Source organism: Miniopterus natalensis, chromosome 6 (genome assembly GCF_054644295.1).
Source record: "Miniopterus natalensis isolate mMinNat1 chromosome 6, mMinNat1.hap1, whole genome shotgun sequence".
Taxonomy (NCBI): domain Eukaryota; kingdom Metazoa; phylum Chordata; class Mammalia; order Chiroptera; family Miniopteridae; genus Miniopterus; species Miniopterus natalensis.
The window spans coordinates 82,915,287-82,943,280 of record NC_142086.1 but is presented as its reverse complement, the minus strand read 5'-3'; the positions used below and the strand labels follow the sequence as shown (position 1 = coordinate 82,943,280).

The window sequence follows — 27,994 nt, the reverse complement described above, 5'->3', positions numbered from 1 at the left end:
GCAGGTTTGGGGGAAGGGAGAGGAGGGTTCGGCCCCTGTGCACGCTGCAGGCATTGCAGGCCTCAGGCTGGCTGGCCCCTCTGGGTGGAGAAGAAAAACAGGGCATCTGCAACCCTGCCCCCTCGCACCCCCTGCACACCCTCTGCTCATCTGCCCTGGGCCCCTGGAGCCACCCCAGCCCCTGGCTGCTGCTCAGGGTGATTGACAGTGTGGGACCCTGGAGGCCTTGGTGAAGGGTGCAGCTCCTTTTTCGTGGGACAGCAGCATTCTGGGGTTTAGCTGGACTTCGAGACCTCCCGTGTCCCAGGCCTGAGGTCACACAGTCAGTAGGTGACAGAGCTGGGACCAGGCCCAGTGTGATGCCCCTGCTTTATCAGGGTACCTGGCTTCCCTGAACTGGGGAGTGTCTGACTGGCCCCACCCCCCACCCCACCCCCACCCCCGCAGACGCTGTCAGGGGAGGAAGCGGGGACAGGGCTTGCTGGGAGGGGGCCGGGGCCCTTCGAGGTCACTGCGCCCAGCCCAGCAGGGGAGGAGCTGTGCTTCTCTCTGGGTCAGAGGTCTGGAGGAGCCAAACCCAGCGGAGGGGCTGCTGGTCTGTGGGGCCCCTGGCCCACCCACATCTTCCTGTGAATGGGGCCTCAGAACTGCTGTGTGACTCAGGGAGGACAGGCCAGGGACCCAGCCAAGGCGGCTCTTCTGCTGAACCTGTAGAGGACCAGCGTGGGGTTAGAGCCTGACCCCAATCAGGCCCCAGGCGCTCAGCCCCCAGTGCCCCTCCTTGGAGGAAGCTGAGGGGAGGGGAAAAGACCCTGAGGTCTTCTGCTGAGAAGGGCAGCCTGTGGGGCTGGGGTCCTGGCCCCTATAGTACCACCTATTGAATGAGAGTGGGAGCCCCACCCCTGAAGGCTTCCAGAGGGGCGGGACCCTCACCAGTCCCTTAAGGCACCTCACTGTACCTCATGGGGGGGAGCAGTCCAGGGCCAGCTGTGCTAACTGCATCCCCAGTGCCTTCAGGACCCCAGCTCCAAGAGTCAGCAGCACAGGAAATGACCTTTGTTCTCAGGAACGCTGGGCTGGCTGTGGGTGGCTCTGGGCCCAGGTGGTAGGCGGGCCCAGTGACGGGTGCTGCCTGGAAGCCCCCCCCCCCAGGCTCCCCAACCTCATGGAAGACTGCAAGGCTCTGAGGAAAGCAGCCAAACTTCCCCCCGCAGGCTCAGACAGCCGTTAAGGAAATATCAGTGCCAGATGCTCTGCTTTTTCCATAGAACCAGAGGCCGTCGTCGTGAGGTAACTGGAAAAAGATTAACCCATCCAGACCCACAGCAGAGTCACCACTGCTGCGGCGTATGGGGCAGGTCCCTGCCTGTTGGGCCCACTGAGGCTTCCTGTGCCGGCAATGGTGCCCTTCGAGGGCCAGGGTCCTTCTGTGGATGGGCCTGCGGTTCACAAGCCACTACCCCCCCGCGATGGCCTCAGGGCGCCTGGCTGTGCCTTCTGGCTTCTCTGGAGGGTCTCTCTCTCCCTCTGAATCAGGCCTGAGGCCCATCCTGCAGCCCACTGGGCACATCAGGGTGCCCGGAGGGCTCTGTCGCCCAACCAGTCCTCCTTGGGGCCCTTGGGCCCACCCCTCCCCCAGCTCACTTGTGGCAGAAATATCTTCTGGACACAAAGGTGGGTGGGCACCCTCCCTGATGACAACGACACTTCGGAGGAAACTGGGAACTTTGTGCAACAAAAGCTGCGGCGGATTGGGGTCGGACTGGCCTCTGACAGGGCTGCCGCTGCCTCCCAGCCCACTCCCGCACTGCCAGGGCCCCTCTGCGGGACCTGAGCGGGCACAGCAAGCCCAGGGCTCTGGTTTCCACCCGCAATTAGACTAGCAGTGGCAGCCCCACCACCCAGGACACTCGAGTTGGCCACTTGCATGGCGGCTGTCACAGATTGTCTCCCTCCCTCCCCCTTCTCCTTCCCTCTCTCCTTTTTCAATGTTTCTTTCAGGTGATGGTGCTCACAACCGCAGCCTCTATGTCTGATTCTGACCAGAAAAGAAAATTCTCAACTACCAGCAACAGAGCAAGGATAAAGTCAGGCGACGCATGTGGCCCTGGGCAGAGGGCCAGAGGGACTCGTTGAGTTTCTCAAGTGCAGTTGATGGCCAGTGCCCGAGAGGGAAGGGGGGGTGAGGACTGGACTTCTCTGCGTGGTTTTACATTGACTAATGCAGGCGGGAAAGCAGAAAACAAGCAGCCAGCCAGCAACACAGTGCCATGGTGACAGAGATGTCTCCTTCGGGGCCTGGTCCCACTTGCCCAATAACTAGAGGCGGGTGCCCAGGGATGTCTCAGACAACCCGGGAGAGATGCTGGCTCTGCACCGAAGACCCCGCCGGTCTCCGAGGGGACCTACCTCTGAGCGGTCCTGAGCACTTGCCTTATGGCCTCGCCAGCCCAGCTCCTGCTTCTCCCCTCAGCCCCTAATTTACTGAGCAACCCCCTTGTTGAGCCTGTGGGGTGCTACCGCACTTTTTCGGTCAAAAGGACATGCATTTTGGTGTGATTTTTGCAAATAAGTCTGGAGGTTGCATTCCAGTGATGAGCTTGGCCTCATGCACCCCCTACTCAGGTCCATCCCTGTCCCTGCCAACAACAGGCTGGCAGTCCAGGGTACCCGCCCTCTGAGCAGCAGCCTCAACATCTCCGGGCGCTGGCACACATGGGCTCGCTGGGAGCCGCCTCGCCATCCTGGCCTCTTGCCCGTTGGTTTTGGCTGCCTTGCTGCAGACCGATGCAGGCTCCCCTCAGCCAGGACCTGAGTCCTCACCTGAGGGACCTGCCTGCAGGACCGGGTGATTCAGATGTCCCCTCGGCCCGGCGCTTCCTCCTGGGTGGCCAGCCTGGCCGTGACCAGTCCACCCGGATCTGCTCCACACCTCTCAGCCCTGCCCCACCGACCGCAGCAGTGGATGTGACCACTCTTGTCCAGTTGACTCATTGCGCAGTCGGTAAACAGGCTGGGGAACAGGACCGCCCTGTCCTAGGTGCTGGGGGCCAGAGAGGGGCCACCCAGACACAAGAACACAGAGAGAGGCCGTCCAAGCTGACGGCGGGGACGGGCACCCAGGACAGACAAAGCCTGCCACTCGGGTCCTGTGCCACAGGGGGTGAGGGTGGGCAAGGGCCGGGCTGGCTTCTGCCAGCTCCAAGGGCCATAGTCACACCACCATGGAAACCACGTGTGTCACCTGTGGAAAACATTGTTTTCTTCGATGAATCATGTTCTAAGTTGGGAGGAAAATCCACTCGATAGTTGAGGCGTTAACAAGAAATCAAGAAGGGTTTCATTCAACAGATGCTAAGAGGGTTTGTCCCCTAGGTCCTGACATTGCCCCCAGCTGTGTTTGTCTTCCTTTTCTAGAAAATTCTGTCAGGTGGAGTCCAAGTTTTTGGAGCCCAAGGACGACATGTCCCTGCTACCCTGGGTAGGGCAGGGAGGTGCCTGGTTCAGCTCGGGGAGGGTTCAGCAGAGGCCAGCGGTCTGGGTCTGTCTCCACAGTCGCTCATCTGCTGTGTCACTGTGGGTCAGATAGCCCACCTCAGTGTGGCCCCCCACCCTCCGTCTGGATAATGCGGGTAAACTCTGGCTGAAGGAGAGTGGGGTGGACCTGACGGGGGCCGGGCCACACCCAGGCCCACACTGTGGCTTGTGGCTGGAGGAGCCAGCAGGGGGCTAGACCACACCTTCGTGGCTCACTTGTTGCCAGGAGGTTTCCTTAGAGCAAAATAATTAAAATTAAAATTAAAAATGGGTGGAGGCTGGCAGAGAGGAGAGGAAGAAGAAAAAAAGATTTATAAAGGATTTTTTTTAAAAGGAAGAAGGCCCTGCCCTAGGCTGGGGCTGTGTGTCAAAGGGGGCGCTGTTGCTCCACGGAGACAAGGAGAGAGGAGGGAGGGGGAAGGACGGGAAGAGGGGGAGGCCGGGGGAGGAGTGGCTGGGGCTCCAGACTGGCCATGGGGGCAGGGGAGGAAGGGGGTTCCTCACACTGGCCTGGGCAGCACTTGGCTCCTTTTGCCACTTTCTGTGGGTCGTGGGTTTCTGCCAGGATGTCTTTCCTTCCTGCTCCCACCCACCCTCATGGTTTGAAAGGCCTGAGAGCAGAGCTGTGGGTCATTCCTCTCTCCCCTCCCCACCCCCTGCATTGACTTTTCCAGACACGAGAGGGAGAAAGCAGGGGTCCATTCACGGGGCTTGTGGAGAGCTCCTGTCTGGGGGACTCCAGGGTCTCAGTCTAGCCCAGGGGTGAACAGGGGACTGGCCAGGGCTCCAGGCTGCAGATTGTCTCATGGGCACCATCGGACACACACACACACACACACACACCCATAGTGCAGGCTGTGTGCCCTGCTCTGTGCCTTGTGCCCTTGGGTGCCTCCAATCCCCCTTCCCCCGCACCATGCCTGTGGCACCCAATGCTTCCCTGAAACAGCTGCCCAGCAGGGGCACCAGGGCCCAGAGATGAGTGGGTGTTTCTCCCTGTCACCAACCCCATTCTTCCCTCAGGTCCTCAGGGATAACCCTGTCCCCCAAGCCTCCTGGACACCCAGCCTTTTCCTCCTTCAGCCCCAGGGCCTTGACTCCTCTCACAAGGAGAGCTCACCTACCTGGCCAGGCCCCTCCAGTGTCACCTGCCAGTGTGCCACCAGCTGCTCCAGAGGGTCCCTTCAAACCTGCAGTAGCCCTGTTACCATCCCCCACAGAAAACCCCCTGACCCCAGCCCGGTCCCTGAGGACCCCCCACTGACCCATCTCACCAGCTCCCTCCATGCAGATGTCCTTGCAGAGGAGGGGGACAGATTTTGTGTATGAACATCAACTACTGACTGGCCTGGATTGGTGGTGGGGGGTTATGGGTCGATGTTGACACTTTCAGAGGCAATCCCACCATGAGAAGACCCTGCAGCGCTCCTGGAGAGACAAGGATCTGGAGGGTGAGGAGTCAAAGACAGCCTCCCCTCCACCACAGTGAAAAAGACAGCACTCCAGCTGCGCACAGCTGGACGTAGAGTTCAGGATGGTTTTTATTTTCCTTTTCACATTTTTCTGTAATTTTTTATATTTTCTTTAGTACATATGCATCACTTTACAATCAGAAAAGACCGTGGACGAAGGTTTATAAACAGATATATACCAGGTGACCACATGTCTGTAAAAATGTTTAAGCAGAAAAACTATGAGACACGGAAGTGTTAGCTCTGATTACCTCTGGGTAGTGAGAGAAGATGGTGTTTTCCTATATTTGGAATTTCTTTATGATGAGCATGTACCTTTTTTGTAAAAGGAAAAATAAAATTTTCTGAAGGCACCTCCAGCCCATCTCGGGCTTCTACCCCAAGCGAGAGCTTCCTTCCCCTCGACAGACCCAATAGCCCCTGCCCTGCCCTAGAGAAGTTCAGGCTGGGTTTGAGCATAGGAACTGCCAGGCTCAAAGTGTGGGGGTGGAGTGGTCACACCGCCAGAGGCTCACTGGTGTTCTGCAAACTGGTGAATGACAAGGACTCCTATAGGGAGGGCCAGAGAAGCAACTAGGCCTGGAGGCCATGTAAATCTGTCCCTGTGTGAGCAAGGTGGAAATTTCTTTCCATTTTACACACACTGTGTTGGTTCTCACCTGCTGCGTAACAAGTCACTCCCAACCACGTGGCTGAGCCTAGCGCCCAATTGCCATCCTAGGAATCACACACAGCCTGGCTGGGCCTCTGGTGTTTTAGTGTTTTACACAACATTTTCTTTTCCCAAACCTGCAAGAATGTTAGGGTTGCTGCTCTTTAAAAACAGCACAGCTCAGACTTGGAGAGGCCAAGTGAGCAGGTCACACAGCCTTACACACGGATCTGACCAGGTTTGAACTGGATACCCATAAGCTGGATGCCACAGCACCAAACCCCAGAGCACAGGGAGAAATGCCCAGGGCACAACCTGGATGAAATCAGTGGCAGGCAAAATTACCAGTACAATTAGTTTATAAAAACCCTATAAAGTAGATGAGGAAAATGAAAGAAATATTGGAAGAAATCCCAGAATGATCATTGAGAAGTATGATTTCTAAATTTTTTCTCAAACGTTTCCTTACGATAGTTATACAACTTTTGTATGTTTTTAAACTATAAATCATTTAGGCTGACTTTAGACAAGTGTCAACAGCTCCAGCTCCAGCAAAGGTCTTCCGGAACCTTCTCTGAGGCAGGGTGGTCTGACCACATCTGGAACCTACCCATGCAGAGCCTCAAGTATATATATTTGTAGACTTTGTTTTCCCACAGTAAAAACTGAAATGTCTTTTCCAAATAGGTATTTCTCTAAACTGAAGAAATATATACACAAAAAATAACTCGTAAATCCGACAGAGCGATGGATTTGGAACCTTGAAACCAACAGCATCTCATTTGTAGGAAAGCAGTGTGGAGACTGGTGAACATGCAGATCAATTGCACAAGAAGATGTCTGGATTGAAAACAGCCAAAACATGTTGCAAGGAAATTCATTTGAGGTTACAGTTCTTTCTCAGGCAGCTTAAACTCAACTGCACTTTTGTTCTACTGGGCAGAGAAGCACAGTCCCCACAAATGGGAAATAAATCCTTTAGCCGAGAAGTGTCCTGGGCTCAAAGCTGCTCCAGAGACCAGAGACTTTTTCTTTCTGTGACTCACTCCTGAGCTGGAGGAGACCCCAGCCTCCACTCCAATCCTGGGCCCGCCCCAGCCACCTCCTCCCCCTCCCGCTCCTCCTCCCTCTGCCCCTCCCTCCCTCCTTCCCAAGCCGTAACTCCAGGCGGAGCAGAGACAACTTCTCTCTCTCTCTCTCTCTCTCTGGTCCTAGTCAGCCCACCCTGACCCCTGCCTTCGCTCGATGGTGACACCCAGGCCGCTGACATGAGGCTGGCCCACGCTCTGCTCCCCCTGCTCCTGCAGGCCTGCTGGGCCACCGCGCAGGACCTCCCGGCAGCCGAGAGGGCCATTGCCTTCCAAGGTGAGTGGACTTGCCGCATCTCCAACTGGGCTTTTTGCTGCTGAGTGAGACAGGGCCTGGGACCAGCCATATCCAGCCCTGAGTGAGGCCCTGGCCTCTTCCCTTGATGTGAGAGCTGTAGATGGGGGGGCCTTGTGGGAATGCTTGAAATTCCCCAGCTCGGTGTCCAGTTCCCGGTGGCTCCTCCAGCAAGGCCCCTGGGCTCTGGTCACCCGGGTGGAGTCTAGAGGGCCCCGTGAGGACAATGAATTGCATTTGGGTCTCAGCCTCCAGCACTCCGTGAGCAAGTGTCCTGACCATCGAGTGCTGTTTTTTCTCTACCTTAGTTAATTCCATGCCTGGCAGTCAGTCAAGAAACATGGCTACCTGTTCCCACACACCTTTTTCTGAAGCTCATGCCCCCTGGTAGTTTTAAATTCAACTTGGCAACTTAGTGAGAAAGCAGTCTTAGTTGTCCAGGGCGGGGCTCCCTGCCTTGCCAGAGGCCTGGCAGGATTCTCAGGACCAAATGTGAGGGCTCTCATGGTCATCCCACCCCATCGCTGGGTGCCAGCTTTTCTTGATGAGGGCCCCTGGTGCAGTGGGAGTGGCTGCCCAGCGAGGTGGCTGGTGGGGTCAGAGGCGCTGGAAGGGAAAGTGGGTAAAGGTGGCCTCAGTGTGGCCTCAAGGGCGCAGAGCATGAGCCACAGTTCTCCTATCCTTGGCCCAGACTGCCCCGTGGACCTCTTCTTTGTGCTGGACACCTCCGAGAGCGTGGCCTTGAGGCTGAAGCCCTATGGGGCCCTGGTGGACAAGGTCAAGTCCTTCACCAAGCGCTTCATTGACAACCTGAAAGACAGGTAGGAGAACACGACTTGAACTCTCTCCTGCATTTCTACAAGCCTCTCAGAAGAAAGGCCAGTGGGCCCAGGGCAGCGGCTGGCCTGGTGCCATGCCTGCTACAGCTCAGCAGGCAGAGCCCAGCCTCAACTTCCCCATCTGAGAAGGGAAGTGTTGGCCTGGCCATTCGAGTCCCTTTCCAATGTGCACAGGGTTTAGATGGGCCAAATGAGGGTTGAGATGGAGCAGGCTAGGGGACGGGGAGTGAGGGCACTGGTCAGCAGGGAGGGCCAAAGGAACAGTGCTGTGATGTGGGGCTCCTGTCATCCCAAAGGCATACATACAAGAAACCGCATCCCAGGCCAAACTGAACAGGTTTAGGGAGTTGGCCTGAGGCTGACTGGAGCCTGGAGGGGGTGCACCTTGTCAACCACCTGGACACTAACTGCTGCCCACATGACCAATCAGAGCCTGTGTTCAGATCCCATGTCCCAATGTACCCAGTGTGGCAGACAGAGGGGCCTGAGGTTGCCAGCTTGGTTCTGGGTTTGCGTAGGGCGCACTTCATCCATTCACTCCCTCCCTCATTCATCTGTGTAACCAATCGGAAGCACTGGGAAGGTGGGGTGGGGAGAACCCAGAGTAATGGGTGTGGCCAAGCACAGGACACACCCATTGTGGAAGGACAGAGCAGAGGGGGGAGGGACACAGGTCAGAACCCAACTCCTCCTCCCCACACCTGTACAGGGCCCCATCCCTAGGCCCACCTTGTCCCTGCTGACCTGCTGACCAGGGCCCTGAACCTCCCCCAACCAAAAGAGACTGCAGGGACAGAGGGCTTGGCTGCCCAGTGCAGAGTGTTATGATATCTGAAGCCGCCACTTACCCCAAATGCCCAGGTCTGTGGGGGCCGAAGGACGCTGGGGCCTGTGTGGACTGTGTCTTGGGGAGGGATGTTGGGGCAGCCATGTGAGCCACCATCCCCCTCCATGTATGTGCCTTTGGCCCCTTACACAGCCACCTGTGAACTGGAATAGACTCCTCTTGTGACTGCTACTGTTAGCATGGCCACAGGAGCCTCAGTCACTCCATGTGCTGAATGGGCTGCCTGGCATACCACCCCCAGGCTTGGGCAGAGCAAAACTGAGAGCCTCAGGGTCCAGGTGCACGCGGCAGAGAGAGGCGCCCAGTCAGCCAGATCCATGGATACCCCTCCCCAGTGTCCTGCTTAGAACTGGCCTTGCCCAGTCTCCCTAACCCACACCCCTCAGCCCTCCCCACTGGGGGTCTGCCCCCATGCCCCCCGCCCCCCACCATCCAAGGGCACACACCTCCTCAGCCGAAGTCCCTGGATGTACAGAGCCACAGCGGTTGTTCCCACGCACGGCCACCAGGCCGGGGACCAGGCGGCTTAGGGCCACATGTGAAGTCCAGCCTTCCCCCTCTGGGGCGGATGGGGCCCGGGCCGCCTTCCACCTGCGGAAGGCGTCCTCCTTGCACCCGACCGACAGCAGCTGGGAGCAGGAGGCCGCCGGGTGCTGGGTGAAGCCCGGCTGGGGCCCGGAGGCTCTCAGCTCACCCACCCGCCCGCAGGTACTACCGCTGCGACCGCAACCTGGTGTGGAACGCGGGCGCGCTGCACTACAGCGACGAGGTGGAGATCATCCGCGGGCTCACCCGCATGCCCGCCGGCCGCGACGCGCTGAAGGCCAGCGTGGACGCGGTCAAGTACTTCGGCAAGGGCACCTACACCGACTGCGCCATCAAGAAGGGGCTGGAGGAGCTGCTGGTTGGGTGAGCACCCCCACCCAGGCCCCTGCACACCTGGCAGACTCCTGCCTCTGGGGAGCCGCACAGACCCTGCCCCTGGAGGGCCTTCCCCTTCCTGACCCAGGGTGGTCACTGCACCAAAACTCACCAGGTGCCAGGGGCTGCGCACTGGCAAACCAAGCTCTGGTGCCCAAGATCTCCCAGGACCAGTCCTAGTGGCCAAGGGGATCATGCTAGTGACCACTGCCCAACCTGCCCTCATGGCCACCAAGGGTCACTCTCAGTCCCTTCATCCCTCCCTGGAGCTGTCCACTGTCTTCTCATACAGTGAAAGCAGAAGGGACTGGAAATGCATCCATCACTGCCACCCTTTGGCCAAGCAGAGGTGATGTCTGCAGTCAGAGACAGACAGACAGACAGGAACAGAGAGACATATAGAAGACAGGGACAGAGAGGGCGGCACAGAGGGAAGGGGTCTCTGCAAGAGCATCGATGTCCCCAACGCTGGCTCTGCACATTACTTGGAATCTTTGCAGCAGGGAGCAGCCAGCAGCCAGCCACCAGAGAGACGGGTGATTCCTGGTGGTGACTCAGCCTGGCCACAGCCCCAGTGCCCCCCACTCAAAGTGGGCATATCTTCAGCTGTCCCCTCCCATTGCCTGTGGTTGAGGTTCCATGTTAAGGCACCTCAGGGTGGGTGAGGACCTGTGCCTCTTCCCTGGCTGTATGTGCATTTTTCAAAGTAGTCTTTTAGGGAAGTGTGACCCCACAAAACTATTTTCTGTTTAGTGTCTGTTTTTATGATCCTACTTTATTGCAGGAGCAACAAAGAGAAACAGTACTCAGTGTAACAGAAACACCACTTTGCAGAGCTGGGCTTGGGTCTGGGTCTTCCTCCAGGGTGTCTGGCCCTCCATCACCTCCCACTCCCAGGTCTCGGCTCTCCAAAGGGGCCCTGTGCTGTCAGGGTCAGAGTGGCCCGAGGGAGCCAGGCCGGGTCTCACGGCTTCCCAACCCCTTGCAGGGGCTCCCACTTGAAGGAGAATAAGTACCTGATTGTGGTGACCGATGGGCACCCCCTGGAGGGCTACAAGGAGCCATGTGGGGGCCTGGAGGACGCTGTGAACGAGGCCAAGCACCTGGGCATCAAAGTCTTCTCCGTGGCCATCACCCCTGACCACCTGGTAGGAACCCTGTCCTGGGCCTGTGGCCAGGGAGGGGCACAGGGCACAGCCTGTGTCTGCAGAGACCAGACACCTAGCTGCAGGGCAGGGTGTGGGGAGAAGCAGAAATGGGGGGGTCTGCACTCCCAGTTGTCATCGTCACCCTTGTTCCTGCCATCACCCTTGTTCTTGCCGTGTCCACCCCAGGAGCCACGTCTGAGCATCATTGCCACCGACCACACATACCGGCGCAACTTCACGGCTGCCGACTGGGGTCAGAACCGCGATGCGGAGGAGGTCATCAGCCAGACCATCGACACCATCACCGACATGATTGTGAGTGGCCGCTGCACTGTCACCCACCCATGTCCGGATGCCAGGAAATCCTGTGGCCAGAAATATAAATTAATTTGACGTTTTCATTTAATTTTCAGAAAAATAATGTGGAACAAGTGGTAAGAGCCCCCCCTCCCGCTCCTACGCTCCCCTACTGCCCAGGGTGTCACCACTGGCCCTTACCTCCCACCTGGGTGCCCAAGCCAAGCCCTCTGAGCACCTGCAGGCATCTGGGGCGTGGCAGCTGTGCCTTGGCTTTCTGATGTGTCATTCTGTCCCTTCTCCGGCAGTGTTGCTCCTATGAGTGCCAGGTGAGTGCGGCCCTCCCCGCGCCCGCCCCTGGGGCTTCCTGGGATGGTCTGTGTTGGGCTGACTGTTCTCTCTGCCTTGCAGCCTGCCAGAGGACCTCCCGGACCACGGGGTGACCCTGGGTACGAGGTTAGTGTTGATCTCTACCCTTGTTTAAGTCCAGGAAGGAGAGAGGTGTCCAGTAAGCATGGGAGAAATGTCCCTGCAGTCTGGCACCCCAGGTGTTAGGGACACTGTGGGTCCCCAGGCAGCAGTTTAGAGCACCCATCATACATCTGCCACTGGGCTGGGTGTGGGGACGATGAAGGCATCCCTAGCTGAGCAGGTGCCCCCAGCCATGGGGAGAGAGTCCAGGCACAGTGACCCCAGGGCCAATGGGGCTGCCCAGGGCTGACTTGGGCAGCATCCTTGTCCCCTCCCTGTGGTGGAGGAACTGGCCCTTTCTGAAAGTGTCCCTTGAGTGTTTGGCTCCGGGATGGGCCTCGATTGGGGGATGAGCACACACTTGGGCTCATGCCAGGGTGGCTCACGCAGAGAGGTTTTGAAATTCAAGATTTGTTGCTAGTATTTACAAATTGGGACATTGCTCAGGAAAGTCCAGATTTTTGGCTTCTCCTAAAAAATGTCAGCTTCAGTGGCATGAAGCCATGTGGCCACTGACCACGGGAGCTGAGCCAGCCTCTCCCTGGGGAGGTCTTTGCACCCGTGTGCCAGCCTGGGAGCCCAGCACTGCAGCAGGACCAGGGTGGCAGAGAGGGAAGATTCAGGGGCCTCTGTACACCCAGCTGGGCAGCCCCCAGCCCAGTGGGGTGTGAGGGAGGGGACATGTGTAACTGGCCTTGCAGATCCCAAGACCGACCATGGGTGATGGGGAAGGTACCTGAAAACCACCCAAGCAAGTAGGGGGCCCTGCCACCAGCTTTGCAGAAACACATGGGAAACCGTCCCCTAACCTTGATCTACTTTGTGTTCCAGGGAGAACGAGGGAAACCAGGTCTCCCAGGAGAGAAAGGAGAAGCCGGAGACCCCGTGAGTACCTAAAGCCTGACCGTGGGGGGTGGGAGGATCTCTGAGAAGCCTGAGGCTGGGGGACCAGGCTGAGGAAACTTCCAGAAGGATGGCTGGTTTCTGAGTGCCGTGGTCATGGTCCTCAGAGGACACGACCCCCACGGGCAGCCTGGACCGGAGGGTGACTACACAGACATTCTGTCCAACACATCCCACCCAGGCGGGCCCCCATGTCGCTCTGGCCTCCGCGCAGGCCCAGCCTGTGTTCAGTGGGGCAGGGCAGGGGGGAGGGACTGGGCAGCAAAGTCCCGGGCCCTCTGCTTCAACCATGGCCAGTCTCCCCACAACCCACCCCTAGCTCCTCCACTGAGGAGCCCCCAGGAGTGGAGGTGGGGCCTTGGCAGCAGGGCTGCTTCCTCAGATGCCAGCCAGCAGAGTGGCCAGGGGCCAGCGGGGCCAGCAGTTAGCCAGCCCAGTCTCTCTGGCTGATCCGGCCTGGGTGGCATGGGAAACACAGCGGGCTGGGGGGGAATCTGGTCCTGCCTCCCTAGGGGTGTCTAACACGCACCCTCATTTGTGTTTCAGGGAAGGCCAGGGGACCTGGGACCCGTTGGCTACCAGGGGATGAAGGTACGTCTCCCTCCTTCTCCACAGCAGCCTTTTCTGGGGCTGAGCCAAAGTGCATCAGAGCCACCCCAGGGCATCGGGCCCTGGGATACTAGTAACAGCCCCCTTTCCTCCTCTGTTTGCTGTGTAGGGAGAAAAAGGAAGCCGAGGGGAGAAGGTGAGTGAGGCACAACTTTGGTTGTGCAGCCCCCGTCACCTGGACAAGGATGACATTGGCCATCCCCAGTGTGGCTGGGCCCCAGCAAGCTGGTGGGGGTTCACTGGTGCACCCCTCCCAAGGGATCTGGGAAGCCAACGCCCTCTTTGCTGACCTCTTCCACCTCTCTGGCCAATTTCTGGGGAATTCTCCCCATGACCGGGGGACCACCGCCCTCACCCTCCCTTCCTGTCTCTGCAGGGCTCCAGGGGACCGAAAGGTTACAAGGTGAGTGTGGTGGTGGGGACATGTGTTCTGCCCCATGGTGGGTGCTGTGTGACCTTCATCTGATCCTTTGGCTTTTGCATCTCACAGGGCGAGAAAGGCAAACGCGGCATCGACGGTGTGGATGGCATGAAGGTAACCCCCAGCCAGGCGAAAGGGCTGGTGGCCAGGGCGCACAGTTCAGGGAAGGGACTGTGGGCAAAACCAGGTACCTCTCCAGAGATCAGCAGATAGGGACCTCGTGTGGGCACTACTGAGCAATTTCAAGGTAGTGGGAAAGGCAGGAGGTGTTTCCTGCCAAACCTGAGGTCCCAGTAGACCCCAAGCCACCTGGCCAAGCTCAGAGCATCTTCTGGAGTGGGGCTTTCCTGGGAAGGGGGTGGATGAGCCAGAGCCAAAAGACTTGACCACCAAATTCTTCTTCCTCCTTCCAGGGGGAAATGGGGTACCCTGGCCTGCCAGGCTGCAAGGGCTCACCTGGATTCGACGTAAGTCACTTTCTTTCACTGATATTTTAAGACTGTAAGTGCTCAGCTGTGCACATTGGCTCAAACCCTTCTGTTGATGCTCCTAATAAGCCACTAGAGGGCTGTGATGCATACAGGTGTGTGGCCTGATGGCTGCTTGGTTAAGACCAAGGACTGACCTCTGCCATCTTGTCACCAGGGCATTCAAGGACCCCCAGGGCCTAAGGGCGACTCGGGCCCATTCGGACTGAAAGGAGAAAAGGTCAGTGCCATGAGCCCTCTGGGGGCTGGGGCTTTATTGGCTACTGAGTGTCCATAAAATTTGCGGGCCAGACCCACAGTCCCGGGGAAGGTTGGGGGCCGCTGCTCTGCTCCGTGGGCAGGTAGGCGAGCTGGGGGTGGGAATGGTAAGAAACAAAGGTTATGGGTTAAGCATCACAACTGATGGGCAGGCACATTTGCCCAAGGGCAGCATTCCCCGCGCAGCTTGTCACTAAGCCTCAGACCCTCCAGCCTCCATCACACCTGCCCTCTGCAGCAGGGGGAGGTGGGCCTCGGGAATGTCTGCACAGCCCGCAGCCCCACGCCGTGTCCCAGAGTCTGTCTGCTTATGCAGAAATCAAAACTTAAGAACAGGCAGTGACACTGATGGTGGCAAGTGGGCAGAAAAGTGAAGCACACAGATATAATGGCTACGGCTTGAGGCTGAGTTTTTGTTGCTCGAGTGTTTCTGGGGTTTCTCATGGCAGCAGGAAGTGGCAGGCGAGACGGGAGCAGCGTGGACTCGGCCCTGTGCACTCTAACCGCTCTAACCACACGGGTTCCCGGGAATACATTTTTGGATATCGCCTTCCAGCTCACAGATTACAAGCAGGCCCAGAGTGGAGTTCACCGGAAACTGGGCCTCACTAATGAGAACCAGGGTTGTGCCTAGGAGGAGTGAGCGGCAAGAGGAAGCGATCAAGACAGGGGTTGTGCAGAGATATGTGTGGTGGGGTTGGTCAGGGGCAGCAGCCTGAAGTTTGGGTGAGGAGAGCTGGCACGGGGTCTCTGGTCCCCCCAGCACAGGACAGGCAGAGCTGACCCTTCTGATCTTTCCAGGGTGAGCCTGGAGCCGACGGGGAGCCTGGGAGACCAGGGAACACAGGGCCCCCGGGAGATGAGGTGAGCATGCACGAGTGCCCACCCCACCCACTCCTTCCACCACAGCCCGGGTGGGGCCCAGGCCCTGGGAGGGGCCGCCAGGAGCCCAGGCCCAGGCACCAGCCAGGCCAGAGGTAGATGAGTGTGCACTTGTTTTCCCCAGGGAGAACCCGGATTGCCTGGTCCCCCAGGAGAGAAAGGAGAGGCCGGCGACGAGGTGAGCACCCATGTTTGGCCTCCTGCTCCCAGTTCCTGAGACTCAGGCTGAGTTCCCGTCTCAAACTAATGTTTCTGTTCATTCCTCTCCATTCTAGGGCAATGTGGGACCAGACGGGCCCCCTGGAGAAAGGGTGAGTCCAGCAGGGTGGCGCTCTGAGCTCTGGGCCTCATTGCTTAGTGCCAGACATGGCCCTGTCACCAGCTGGGGCCTGCTGAGGCGGGGGTGGGGGCATCCGTCCTGCATCCAGCCCTTGAGTCTCTCTCACATCTTGGAGTCTGGGGCTGCAACCTCACCTCCTTCCACTTTTCTCCACACAGGGTGGCCCTGGGGAAAGAGGACCACGGGGGACCCCAGGTGTACGGGGTCCGAGAGGAGACCCGGTGAGTCACCATTCATTAAGCTGAGACCTGGTTTCGCCCGGGGGCAGGCTGAGGTCAAGCTGTCAGAATCACAGGACTCATGCCACCAAGTCCCTTTGGACCCTGGATTTCTGTTTTCCCAAACACAGCCCTCCCCCGCTCCCCCCACCAATTGCAGAAAATGCAGCAGCTCCTGCCCTCGGCCCCACCCACACCTCCAAGCTGTGCTCAGGCCCAGTCCGGGGATCTGAAGGGTGGTAGGGAGCCAGGCCTGGGCCGAGGCAAGCAGGGCAAAGTGCTGAATCTCTCCCCTCATCACCAAGCACCAGCTCCTACAGGAAACGACCACCTAAAATCACACCAAGACACAGTGGGTTTGCTCTGAGGTTCTGTCATGTGTACACAGGTTTCCTTCAGGACTGCGGCTGTGGGGTCTGTAATGCCCTTCACAGTAGCACATTCTACGTTTCCATCTCCATATCTCCTCCTCAGGCTACCTGTGTGTCACTTATTTAGCTGCAAACTTTCCACGTGACATGGTTTCTCTAGCCCAGCGCCCTCCACCCCACACCCAGGCTTTTCTAGATACCTGCAGCCCCCCAACTCCTTAAACACTTCTTCAGACAGAGCTTTCATTCTTCTTTGGAATAACTCTTCTTTGTTAAAACTTCAAGAGCAGGAACATTGGGAAGCTGAGGCTACACAAACCTGTGGCTGAGAGGCTGGTGGTGGCTGCTGCTCCTTGATTGAGATGGCCCAGTGGCCAAGCTGGGCTTTCTCTGGCCCCATGGTTCAGTGGCAAGGTTTTGCTGGACCCAGAGGGCAGGCACCAGGCAGACTCTGTGCCTGGTTTGGGGAGGACAGGCTCCACCCCACAGGCCCGAAGTTAGGGGGAAAGGGTGCTGAGCTCTCAGCCTCAGATGCAGGCTGGGCCCTGTGCATGCTGCAGACCTGGGCGATGCTGCAACTCACCCCCATGTGAGGCTGCAAGGGGCAGGTGCTGATTCAGGTGTCCCAGTGGGGATAGTGAGTTTACCCCGAGGCCCTGTGCAGGGTTTGGGGAGGGGCATCAGAGCAGGGGTAACTTGGCTTTGACCCCCTTCCAAACCCACCCCCCCGAGATCAGGAAATGGGACCAAAGGCCAGGCCATGTCTCCAGGAAGCACGAAGCACCCCTGGCAGAGAGGGGACAGAGCACCTTGGATGGGGCCCCAGCTCCCAGGACCCTGTTAGTGAGCCTTCTGGAGAAGAGGCAGCATAGGGAGTGGCCTCAGGCCTCAGGAGGGGCTGCTGGCCTTCTGGCTGGGCCTCCTGAAACCACACAAGTCACTCGACAGCTAAGCACGTGGCCACATTGTGGTAAAAACGTGGGAAAGTGTGAGAAGGAAGGATGAGGCCTGGGCGCACAGTGGACAGCTCTGGCCCCCCTAAGGCCTCATGCTTCCCAGCCTCCACCTCATCGGCTTGTTCCTCCCCAGGGTGAAGCTGGACCCCCAGGTGACCAGGGACGAGAAGGCCCTGTTGGTGTCCCCGGAGACCCGGTAGGAAATCCAGCTGTATGAAGGGGTGTTCACGTGTGAGCCAGGCCTGCTGATTCCAGTCTTGGAGCAGAAACGCTCCCAGCAGCTCAGGAATCTGTGGCGAGGTCTCTCTCCCAGGGAGTGTGCCCTAGAAGACCTTGGGGTATGGGGATCCAGAGCCAGCTGCTGGAGGCTGGGAGCAGCTGGGGCAGCAGAATGGGAATTGGTGAGGGCAGGCCCAGCTCCTGTGGCCCCTAGATGCCCAGCACTCACAGAGGGATCCCTCTGTCATCTGGTGGGCATTTGGCAGGACATGGAGCTGAGTGAGCAGACTCCCACTTTGCCCCTGAGCTCTGCCCTCAGAGTGGGTGGGGAGGGGTGCCCTGGCTTGGTTGGTGCTAGAGGAGGGCTGTAGGGGGTGGATGCCAGTATGCACATGGAGGGAGTGAGGTGGGCAGGGCTGGCAGCAGAAGGGGGGTGAGGGAGCCTGGGGCCCTGGCCACAACCCCCACCCTTGCTTGGTAGGGCTAGGTCACTGAGACAGAGCGCTGAATGGAGGTGACCCATATTGGAGTTGGGTCATCAGAGGCCCCAGGACACACAGCAGGTTGGGGAACCTGTTCAGCTTATGGACTGCAGGTGTGAGATCCTGGCTGGGAGTCAATTGGGCCATGTAGTGCATAGAAGGTTCCAGAATTCCTGGGTGTGCAGCCTTCCAGAGGCTATGCTAGAGGAGGGGAGGAGAGTGGGACTCTGAGGAAGCAGAGGGTCTGACACTGCCCTTGGGCTGGGCTGGACTGGAGGAGGAGTTGGGGAGGGGTGAAGACCCACCTTCATCTTCTCAGTTTTCCACTGTGTATACTCACTGAAGGTGCTCATCTGCTCTCCCTCAGCAGGTATATAAATTGTCCCCAGCATTTGACTCTGTCAGCTCCTTTGTCTCTCCATCTCTCTGTCTGCCCATCCATCCATCCATCCATCCATCCATCCATCCATCCATCATCTATCTATTCATTCACCCAGCCAGCCACCCATCTACCCATCCATCTGTCTATCATCTATCTCTGTCACTTGTCATGTATTATTCATCCATTATCTGTCTTCTATCTGCCTAGCCATCTACCCCATCAGTCATGTATCCACGTACCTGTTCACCATCCATCCATTATCTATCCATCCATCCATCTATCATCTATCCATCCATCCATCTATCACCTATCCATCCATCCATCCATCCTTCATCCACTCATCCGTCCACCCATTCATCCACCTCCCATCCATCTTGAAATATGTCCAAGGCTATATCCAGAATGTAAATTCTTAGGAGCAGAATTTCTTGGCTAAATGATGTGTGTGTGTGTGTGTGTGTGGCGCGCGTGCGTGATAATTGCCAAATAATTCTACCTATCCATGGAACCCCAGCTTACATTCCCCCGAATGTGTACAACAGAGACTGTACCCACACCTTTGCCAACATGAGGTCTTCTCAGACTTTGAATGTGCATTTGAGCTCCTCGGGTGAAAACATTGCCCTCCCTTTACGGGAAAAGCTGAGCATGGTCTCAGGTGTCGCAGTGCCTGGCGGTTCATGAGCTCGTGTCCCACATTGGGCTGAGCCTGCGGATTTTTCCAATCTGCGGTGCTTTGTTCAGGATGTCCTGCTCATTTACAGGATTCCAAATACATTCACACTCTTACTGTATTTTTTGCTTATATCTTTGATTCATTTGAAACATATAGGAGTGGGCAAAAGTAAGTTTACAATTGTGAATACACAAAACACAGAGTTTATTCTTGCATTATTATTTATTATTGTATTACTTGCATTACAACTATAAACCTACTTTGCCCGCCCCTGTATATTGTAGGGTTAAAAGCAAGCCTGTTGTTACAACACAGCTTCTCGCATTAAAATGCACTTCCACCCTATTTTTTCATCTCTTATCTATGCGTCTGTCGGGAACAGCTGTGTCATGTCCCTTGTCCTCCTATTTCTGCTGATGCTGCCCAAGGTGCCTGAGAGCACAGGGGCCAGACCTCCGGCTGCAGCTGGACCCCTGTGTAGCCATGGCAATGTCAGCAGCCCCCTGGCTGCCCGCTGGTTGATGGGGGTTGTACACAGTCGTGAGAGGACCTCGTCCAAGAAGTTCTTCTTATGGAAATAACAACAGGGCCTCTGGGTACAGGTCATAGCTGGTGGGGCACAGGGATGTCTGTGAGGTGCTCAGGGGACCAAGACCCTGGGCCCAGAAGGGCGGGTGATGTGCCCCAGGGAGGGTGGAGGTGGAGCAGGCCAGCAAGTGAAGTCAGGAAGGCTGGTATAGGGCAGAGAGGGGGTCCAGTGGGGCATGTCCATCTCTCTGCAGGGTGATGCTGGCCCCATTGGACCTAAAGGATACCGAGGAGACGAGGGACCCCCTGGGCTTGAGGTGAGTGGCCCTCCTAGCCCTTGGCCCCAGGAGAGGCCAGCCCTGACCCCAGACCCCTTCTCATCCACCCACCACTTCCTTGAGAGAGACCATGTGCCATTGGCACATATAAGTGTTTCATTTTATTTTAGTATATGTGACTTGTAGAACATTTGGAAACTGCAGAAAAAATAAAAAATAATTGAAATCTAAAATAGTTGCAACCATAATAAACAAACAAACAAAGTAGTACCATCCAGAGATGAGTAATGCGAACATTTTGGCTTATCTCTTTCCAATTTTTTTTCTTTCTTTGCACGTTATGTGTTACAAATTTGACTTCACAAGCAAGGTCTGTTCTTTCCATTATGAGCGTTTTCCTAAAACCCTAAGAGTTTTTCAAAGCATTGTTGACATGTGCTTAGAGCCACGCCTGTGTTTGGGTCTGTTTGTTCCTCCGAATGCCCTGTTGGGCTCACAGGCTCTGCTGGATTCCCCGTGGTCCCTGCACATTTCTGGTCATGTCCTGGGTGCCCTGGGTGAGTCATGAGCGGGAGTTTAGACTCTGAGCCCTGACGGGGTCCTGTTCTCCATCTGCACCAGCCCCAGGATCATGGCTTTAGAATCCTTCTTTTAACCATCACCCAGCCACTATTTTATTTAATTCTCCCTCTTACTGTCCTTTGCAAGACCTTGTGCCTCAGAGCCTGCCTCACTCGTTCCTCAGGTACCCACTTACTCTTTCCAAACCCGCTCCTCTCCTCCTTAGGGTCCCAGAGGTGCCCCAGGGCCTGCAGGACCCCCTGGAGACCCCGGGCTGATGGGCGAAAGGGTGAGTGATGGGCCTGGGGGCACAGCGTCCTGGAGGGGCTGACACCTTGTTGCCTGAGATCCTGGGAAGCCCTGGGTTCGAGCCCTGGGCTCATGGGTCTAAATGAGGGCCCTGGTCACAGTAACTGGACCGGGAGCATCCTCCACAAGTGACCGTTCCCTCAGTGTCTGTGGACACTCCAGTCACTGCGGTCACCAAACACATGGACACTTTGCCTGCCCGCCTGCTCCAAGGTCCGGGGAGAAGTGGGCATGGGACCCCCAGGACAATCTGGGCTGGGAGATGCCTTCCAGGCTGATGAGGGACCCAAAAGTGACCCCTCTGTGCCCATACTGACTGGAGATGTCCCAGGCCTGAGTGGTTCCCTCAGTGACAAAACATGGTCTGCTCCCCCAGGGTGAAGATGGCCCCCCCGGAAATGGCACTGAAGGCTTCCCCGGCTTCCCCGTGAGTGCCCCCAACCCCCCACCCACCACCCCCTTTGTCCAGCCAGACACACAGGCCGGCAGGTTTTTCCCAGGAATTGGCAGCTGGGATTGTCCATGGGGGCTCCGTGTCAGAGCCTCATGTGACTGTCTTGCCTTCCCCTGCAGGGCTATCCCGGCAGTAGGGGCCCTCCTGGGATAAACGTGAGTACACACCCACCGCCCGGCTACTGGGGAGTGCACACGTGCAAACACTCTCACACATGCAACGACATGCACCCTTGGCCTAGGCTCTTTGCCAAGGCCCCTCCAACATGTGTGTCCATCTATGAATGTCTCCACTGTGTGCACTTGGTGACTGACCCCCTTTGGGTGCATGGGGGCAGGGTCGTATCCCAGCCTCCCTTAAACCTCAGGCTGTTGTCCTCTGGCCACTCTCAGCCTCAGTTTCTTCCCCAGGAAATGTGTACTGGGGGTGGGAATGTCTTTTTCCTTTTAAAACTTCTTCTTAAAAATGAAATGAAATACATATAAATTGTGCTTAGTAATGCTGATTTAAAATAGAAAAACTGGTGGAAGAAAGGAGCAGCGAGGATGCCTCTGGCAGACGAGTTCGAGGAGCTCTGCTGAACGCCCGCAGGAGCCGTGGGCCAGTTGCTGCCTGCCTAAGACCCTGGGCCCGTCCCAGCACAGCACATATGCCTGCTCGGGGACTCTGCACCCCCTAACTGTGTGCTCCCCTGTCACCTGCAGGGCACTAAAGGCTACCCCGGCCTCAAGGGGGACGAGGGAGAAGCTGGAGACCCGGGAGAGGATGTGAGTGCAGCCACCTTCCCACTGCCCCAACATGTTGGGAAATCCTGAGGGAGGACACTGGGAGGGACAGGTGGCTGTGGCTGTGACACATGCTGTTTCCTTCCAGAACAACGACATTTCACCCCGTGGTGCCAAAGGCGCAAAGGGGTACCGGGGCCCCGAAGGCCCCCAGGTAAGTGGAGGTGTGGCTGGTGGGGGGGGGGGATGGGGAGGGGATGCACCTGAGACTCTGAGGCTGCAATGGATGGAGAGGAGGCTGGGGAGAGGAGGGTGGAAATTTGGAGCGATCTCTGGGGAAGGCCTGGGAGGTTGGGGCTTTGATAGGTGGGATCAGAGGGAATAGACAGTTTCAAGGGGCCCATTGGGGGTGCTGAATGGAGAGAGAGAAGGGGGGCAATCACCAAATGACAGTGACAGAAGCACAGGAAAGCCTTGGGCAGGACCCAGATGAGGTCCAGGCACCTAGGCCTGGGGTTCCTGCCCATTGACCAGGCACCATTGGACTGAACAGAACACTCTACCTGGGCAGTGAGCATGGGTGGGCTGCACTCAGGGTCCTGGCCAGCACACCCACTGGCCACTGAGAAAGAGACTGTGTTGGACAGTGGTCACAGAATAGATAGCAGTTACTGGTTCTCCTCCAGTCCTTCATGTGCAGAAGTCTCCACTGTCCCTGGCATTCAGGGGGCTCCTGATGGGAGGTCGGGTCACGGGGGCTGAGGGGGGCTTTCCAGGAGCTCCTGTCAGACCCACAGCTAAGGAACCTGGTGAGTGGGGCCTCAGGAGAGACCCTACAGCCCTTCTCCCATCTGCTCTCTGACAGGGACCCCCAGGACACACAGGACCACCAGGACCGGACGTAAGTGGGGTGTCTATGAATGTCTTTGGGGGCCAACCACTCTGGCCAAGGATCCCATGGTGATGGAAACCCATGGCAGCAACAGGGGACACATGATGGTGGGACATGTGACAACCACCAGGGAATATGTGACAGCCATGGGGGGACATGTGACAGCCACAAGGGGACACATGGGGGGCACATGATGGCTACCTGTCAATGACCACATCAGGTGCCCGTGCCCTGGAAGCAGGGGCCTATGGTCAGAACAGGGCACACCCTGGGAAATGAGAACCCCCTGCCCATCCCCAGCCTGGCTGTGGTCCCAGGGAAGGGTGACCCAGAGGGTCGGCCTCACTTCCAGTGTCCAGGGCAGCCCTGGCTGGATGACTGGCCAGTTAGCCCATCTTGTAAGTGTCCTTCCCTCCCCAGGAATGTGAGATTTTGGACATCATCATGAAAATGTGCTGTGAGTGTCTCCACCTTTGAATAACTATCTTAATTGGAAAGAGCATGTCCTGCCATCAGTGCCTGAGTGAGGGGGAGGGAAGGGGGGGCAGGCGTATGTCCCATCAGTGAGAACATCCCTGGGGGCTGGACCACTCTCAACCCCACCCCTGGCCTCCCTTCCCCTCCCCCTGAGAGGTGAGAGGCATCAGGGAGACCCAGGGAGGCGGGGGGCTAGTGGGAGGGTTCATAGGGCTCAGGATCTCGATGTCACTTAATCCCCTCTTTCTCCTCTCTCCCAGCTTGCTGTGGTGAGTGTCACTTTTTAACTCGTGTGGTTTTAGCTTTGGGATAGACTGAGCCCATGGGTGGGGGGGCTGTGCCAGCTCCTCGCGGTGCCTGGTGTCGAGCAGCTGCCGCCCCTGCCCTTGCCCCTGCCCCTGCCCCTGCCCCTGCAGAGTGCAAGTGTGGCCCCCTGGACATCCTCTTCGTGCTGGACAGCTCTGAGAGCATCGGGCTACAGAACTTCGAGATCGCCAAGGACTTCATCATCAAGGTCATCGACAGGCTGAGCCGGGACGAGCTGGTCAAGGTGTGCCCCTCCCTGGGCTCCACACTCTGGGGAAGGTGGTTCCCAGGAGGCAGGGGTCTTTCCTCACACCAGGCAGGAGAGGGGCCAGGTCCTGGGGGCCCAGGGAGATGGGGCATTGTGTGACTCAAAAGCCAAAACCCCAACCCACCGGCATGTGAGAGTCGCTGCCAGGTCTGGCCTGGGACAGATGGAGGGTAGAGGGACAGCCGGGGCACGCCTGACCGCAGTGCCTGTTCCTGTGCAGTTCGAGCCCGGCCAGTCTCACGCGGGCGTGGTGCAGTACAGCCACAACCAGATGCAGGAGCACGTGGACTTGAGGGATTCCAACATCAGGAACGCCCAGGAACTCAAGGAGTGAGTGCAGTGTGCTAGGCCGGCTGTATGTGCAGCTCCAAGAGCCCACCTGGCCCTGCAGCAGGCCCAGGCCCAACCCCTGACCTCAGTGCTGACCCTGTGCCTGACCTGAGCCCTGGCCCGGTGCTGACAGTGCTGTGGTCCTGCAGAGCCATCAAGAAGCTGCAGTGGATGGCGGGCGGCACATTCACGGGCGAGGCCCTGCAGTACACCCGGGACCGGTTTCTGCAACCCACCCAGAACAACCGGATCGCCCTGGTCATCACAGACGGCCGCTCGGACACCCAGAGGGACACCACACCACTCAGTGTGCTCTGCGGCCCTGACATTCAGGTGGGGCCCCTTCCATGCCACAAGCTGCCACCTTCACACCTTGAAGTGTGGGGCACGGTCTCTGCTGGGGCCGGCTGATGCTGTCCCTCCCGACAGGTGGTCTCCGTGGGCATCAAGGACGTGTTTGGCTTCGTTGCGGGCTCTGACCAGCTCAATGTCATTTCCTGCCAAGGCCTAGCATCCCAGGGCAGGCCAGGCCTCTCACTGGTCAAAGAGAACTACGCAGAGCTGCTGGAGGACGCCTTCCTGAAGAACATCACCACCCAGATCTGCATAGGTGGGCATGGGGCAGGGCCCACCAGGCCCAGGGCCACTCCCACCAGGCTGTGCTGGAGGCTGCATCTCAGTGCAGGCAGCTGGCTGACAGCCAGAGAGCTGCCAGGGTTAGACTGGGGCCCTCTCCCCACCCAGTGGGCACAGGGACAGCATGTTACAGAGTGTCTGACCTGCAGACCTCTCTGAGCCTTGGTTTCCCCATTCTCAGAAGGTCGAGACTCTGCCTCACCCCTCCCTGGCGTGGTGTGAGGACCATGAAATAATGCCTAGGGACCATTCCATCACCTCAAAGATCCATCCTTAAATAAGGGGACACCCCTTCCTGACGGGGTGGAGTGGGCCAGGCAAGGGGCTGGGCTGGCATTCAGGAGCGCCACCTGCTTGCATGGCTACACCGCTCCTTCCATGGAGATGCGCTGGTGTCATCTCGTGGGGGGTTACAGATGGAACAGTGGGCCCTACAATCGCTGGTTCATGCCTCTGGGGTTTTTCTCTTACAGACAAGAAATGTCCAGATTATACCTGCCCAAGTGAGTACCTGGGGTGTGGACAGGGCACTGGTCGGGGGGCTCCCGGTGGGGAGGGCCTGGCAATAATGATAGTCCGATGGGGTCTGGCTCTCCCAGGCTCTGGTGGCTCTGGCCAGTCCCCCCGGGTTGTTGGGAGGCCATGCCATGTGCTAAGGATGCCCCCCCACCACCCGCAGTCACGTTCTCCTCCCCAACCGACATCACCATCCTGCTGGACGGCTCGGCCAGCGTGGGCAGCCACAACTTCGAGACCACCAAGCACTTCGCCAAGCGGCTGGCCGAGCGCTTCCTGACGGCCGGCCGGGCGGACCCGTCGCAGGACGTGCGGGTGGCAGTGGTGCAGTACAGCAGCACCGGGCAGCAGCAGCCGGAGCGCGCGGCCCTGCAGTTCCTGCAGAACTACACGGTGCTGGCCAGCACGGTGGACGGCATGGACTTCTTCAACGACGCCACCGACATCAACGACGCCCTCCGGTACGTGACCCGCTTCTACCGCGAGGCCTCGTCGGGCGCCGCCAGGAAGAGACTGCTGCTCTTCTCCGACGGCAACTCGCAGGGCGCCACGGCGGCGGCCATCGAGAAGGCGGTGCAGGAGGCCCAGCGGGCGGGCATCGAGGTCTTCGTGGTGGTGGTGGGCCACCAGGTGAACGAGCCGCACATCCGCGTCCTGGTCACAGGCAAGACAGCCGAGTACGACGTGGCCTTCGGCGAGCGCCACCTGTTCCGCGTGCCCAGCTACCAGGCCCTGTTGCGGGGTGTCTTCTACCAGACGGTGTCCAGGAAGGTGGCACAGGGCTAGCCGGCCTCCCCCAAACTGAAACAAAGGAAAATGTGACATAAATCTTCCTGACTGACCCGATTAGCTATATTTTTTTTAAAGGAAAAGCTTGAAAAGTTGAAAGTCGCCATTTGAGCAGGTGTCCACACCCCGGTCCTGGGACCCTGCCACCTCCCCGTGCACACCTGAACCCGTCTCACCACCCTAGGTAACATCCTCAACCTCGCGCAGGCTCCAGCTCCCAGCCCATCAGGAGCCCCGAAACCTCATTTCTCTGGGGTGTCAGTTGTGCACTGCTCCCAACTCCCCTCACTAACTCTACAGAACCCTTCACTTAACATCTCATTTACACATAAAATCAAAGTCCACTACTTCATTCATGTGAGATGATGGACATGTTTCCCTTTTGAGAAGCCAAAGTTGAGAGGATTTCTTAAACCCTTATGAGGGTCTCGTCACTCATCTCCCTGACCTTGATTCCCACAGCCTGGGCCCCAGAGCTCAGGGCAGCACACGAACATTGACCAGCATCTCCAGAGAACAGCAGGAAGTAGTGTCTCCTTGACCCTGTGTCCTTGCAAACCCCAAGAACAAAGGTGCTATCCTGTCAACCCCTGACCCATTTACCCAGAGAGGCCTGGGCGCCCGGGCCAACTGCCAGCACAAAGTGATGTGCCAAAGCTCTTTCCTCAAGGGAGTGATTGGTTCTGCATTTTATTGAAGACCCTCTTTGTTAGTTTTATTTTTTACTCCTTTCTGTGTTTTTCTCAACTGTGTCCCTGTCAGCAAATTTTCCAAATAAAAGTTTTCACTCTTCTCTTCGTGGTTGTCTTTCCGAGGAGTTAAAATCCCTACCATGTTTGCACTTGGTGCCAACAGGAGAACTTGAAGAAGATTAGAGCATCTGGTGGGATGCCCACCCCCGACTCAGTGCCAGCCAGGAGAGGTGCCTGTCTTTGCCAGACATGGTCCATTGACACCCGTCTTCTGGACCTGGAGAAAGACATCAGTTACATGAAGACCATTTGTAGATAGGGAGCTGCTGGGAGGGGCCCCGACACCCTGGGCTGCAGAATCACAAGCAGGTTTGGCCTCAGGAGTTTAGGAGAGCTGGCCACCAACAAGATAAAATCCCAAAAGGGGCATATGCTGGCACCAAAAAACACCCTGGGAGTTCTGGAGGGTGGTAGGGAACTGGGAGGCCCCAGGGGAAGACACCTGGGAGACTGGGCCCTGGATTCCAGGGAGACAGCAATGAGACGTGTCTGCCCCGTCATGGAGAGTGGCCTCTGCCTCCAGAAGAGTGGAGGCGTAGGGGGATGCTGAGTCCACTCACAGTCATGGGAGGAAATCGCAGCCATTAGAATACCAGCGCTCATCTCTCCCTGGCAGGGCTGTCGGGGGACAGGGGAGGATGTGGGTCCCAGCTGCACTCGGCCAGCAGATAAAGGAGGGCAGGAGTGCAGGACAGGATGCCCATGGACCATGGCAGCAAGGCCTCTACTTGGTGCTTGCCAGGAGGGAACCTAGTGAGAGTCCCTTGGGGGTGGCGGGGGCACTGATGTCTGAAGGGAGTAAGGAGATGCCCCTCACTCAAATGGCTTACAAAATGTGGCCATGAGAGCTGAGCTGCAAGAAAGCCATTGGTGGCACGAGGGACAACACTCGAAATGCTATGATTCCTGCAAAGAGCAGCACCCCACATAGAATTAGCTGGCGTCAGGCCTGTTCACCTGAGGGGTTCGCTCGGGCTCATTTCAGCCCCTGGATTCATGTCATATGCAGACCTGCCAGGAACCATACAGCTGCTAGCAGGTCAGCTTCCATCTGCTAGGCTCTCATTCATGCAGCCCACATAGGTGCCCGGGCCTGCCCTGCGAGACCCTAGCCTGAGTGGGTCCCCACAGAGCGGATCAGTTGCCCTGGGCTGGCTACTTCCCCCCTGCTCACAGCTGTGTAACCTTGAGCCAGTCACCTGCCGCTTCACCTCAGTTTTCTCAACTGCAAAATGGGTTCATAACACCTTAGCACCTTCCTGAGAAGGCTGTGGTAGGGCAGACATCAAACACCTCTCTGTTTCGAGCCAAGGCAGCTCGGCCCTCCTGGATGTGCCCACGGCCTGAAAAGGGTGGCTTAGGGGAGGGTGGCCTGGGCTTGGGCAGGTGAGGAGGGCACCT

General features: G+C 57.7%; 1 protein-coding gene across 1 annotated transcript; it reads left to right on the top strand.

The window, feature by feature from the left end:
* The first annotated feature begins 6,818 nt into the window (after positions 1-6,818).
* On the top strand, positions 6,819-26,634 carry COL6A1 (collagen type VI alpha 1 chain). Its single transcript, XM_016211877.2, has 35 exons — positions 6,819-7,026; positions 7,736-7,865; positions 9,439-9,639; positions 10,640-10,799; positions 10,986-11,114; positions 11,213-11,233; positions 11,405-11,425; positions 11,508-11,552; positions 12,399-12,452; positions 13,017-13,061; positions 13,189-13,215; positions 13,456-13,482; positions 13,570-13,614; positions 13,914-13,967; positions 14,146-14,208; positions 15,048-15,110; positions 15,253-15,306; positions 15,404-15,439; positions 15,627-15,689; positions 17,147-17,209; positions 19,555-19,617; positions 20,366-20,428; positions 20,825-20,875; positions 21,022-21,057; positions 21,607-21,669; positions 21,776-21,841; positions 22,493-22,528; positions 22,940-22,976; positions 23,257-23,265; positions 23,413-23,546; positions 23,791-23,900; positions 24,050-24,233; positions 24,330-24,510; positions 25,010-25,039; positions 25,216-26,634. The coding sequence occupies exons 1-35, from the start codon at positions 6,930-6,932 to the stop codon at positions 25,836-25,838; spliced, it is 3,084 nt and encodes a 1,027-aa protein (XP_016067363.2). The 5' UTR covers positions 6,819-6,929; the 3' UTR covers positions 25,839-26,634.
* The last annotated feature ends 1,360 nt before the right edge of the window (positions 26,635-27,994 follow it).

Excerpts from the sequence above, each read along its gene's own strand:
- COL6A1 (XM_016211877.2), top strand. The coding sequence starts at position 6,930 with ATGAGGCTGGCCCACGCTCTGCTCCCCCTGCTCCTGCAGGCCTGCTGG. Across the intron at positions 7,027-7,735 it reads GAGGGCCATTGCCTTCCAAG|ACTGCCCCGTGGACCTCTTC; the intron begins GTGAGTGGACTT and ends TCCTTGGCCCAG. Across the intron at positions 11,553-12,398 it reads GGGGTGACCCTGGGTACGAG|GGAGAACGAGGGAAACCAGG; the intron begins GTTAGTGTTGAT and ends TTTGTGTTCCAG.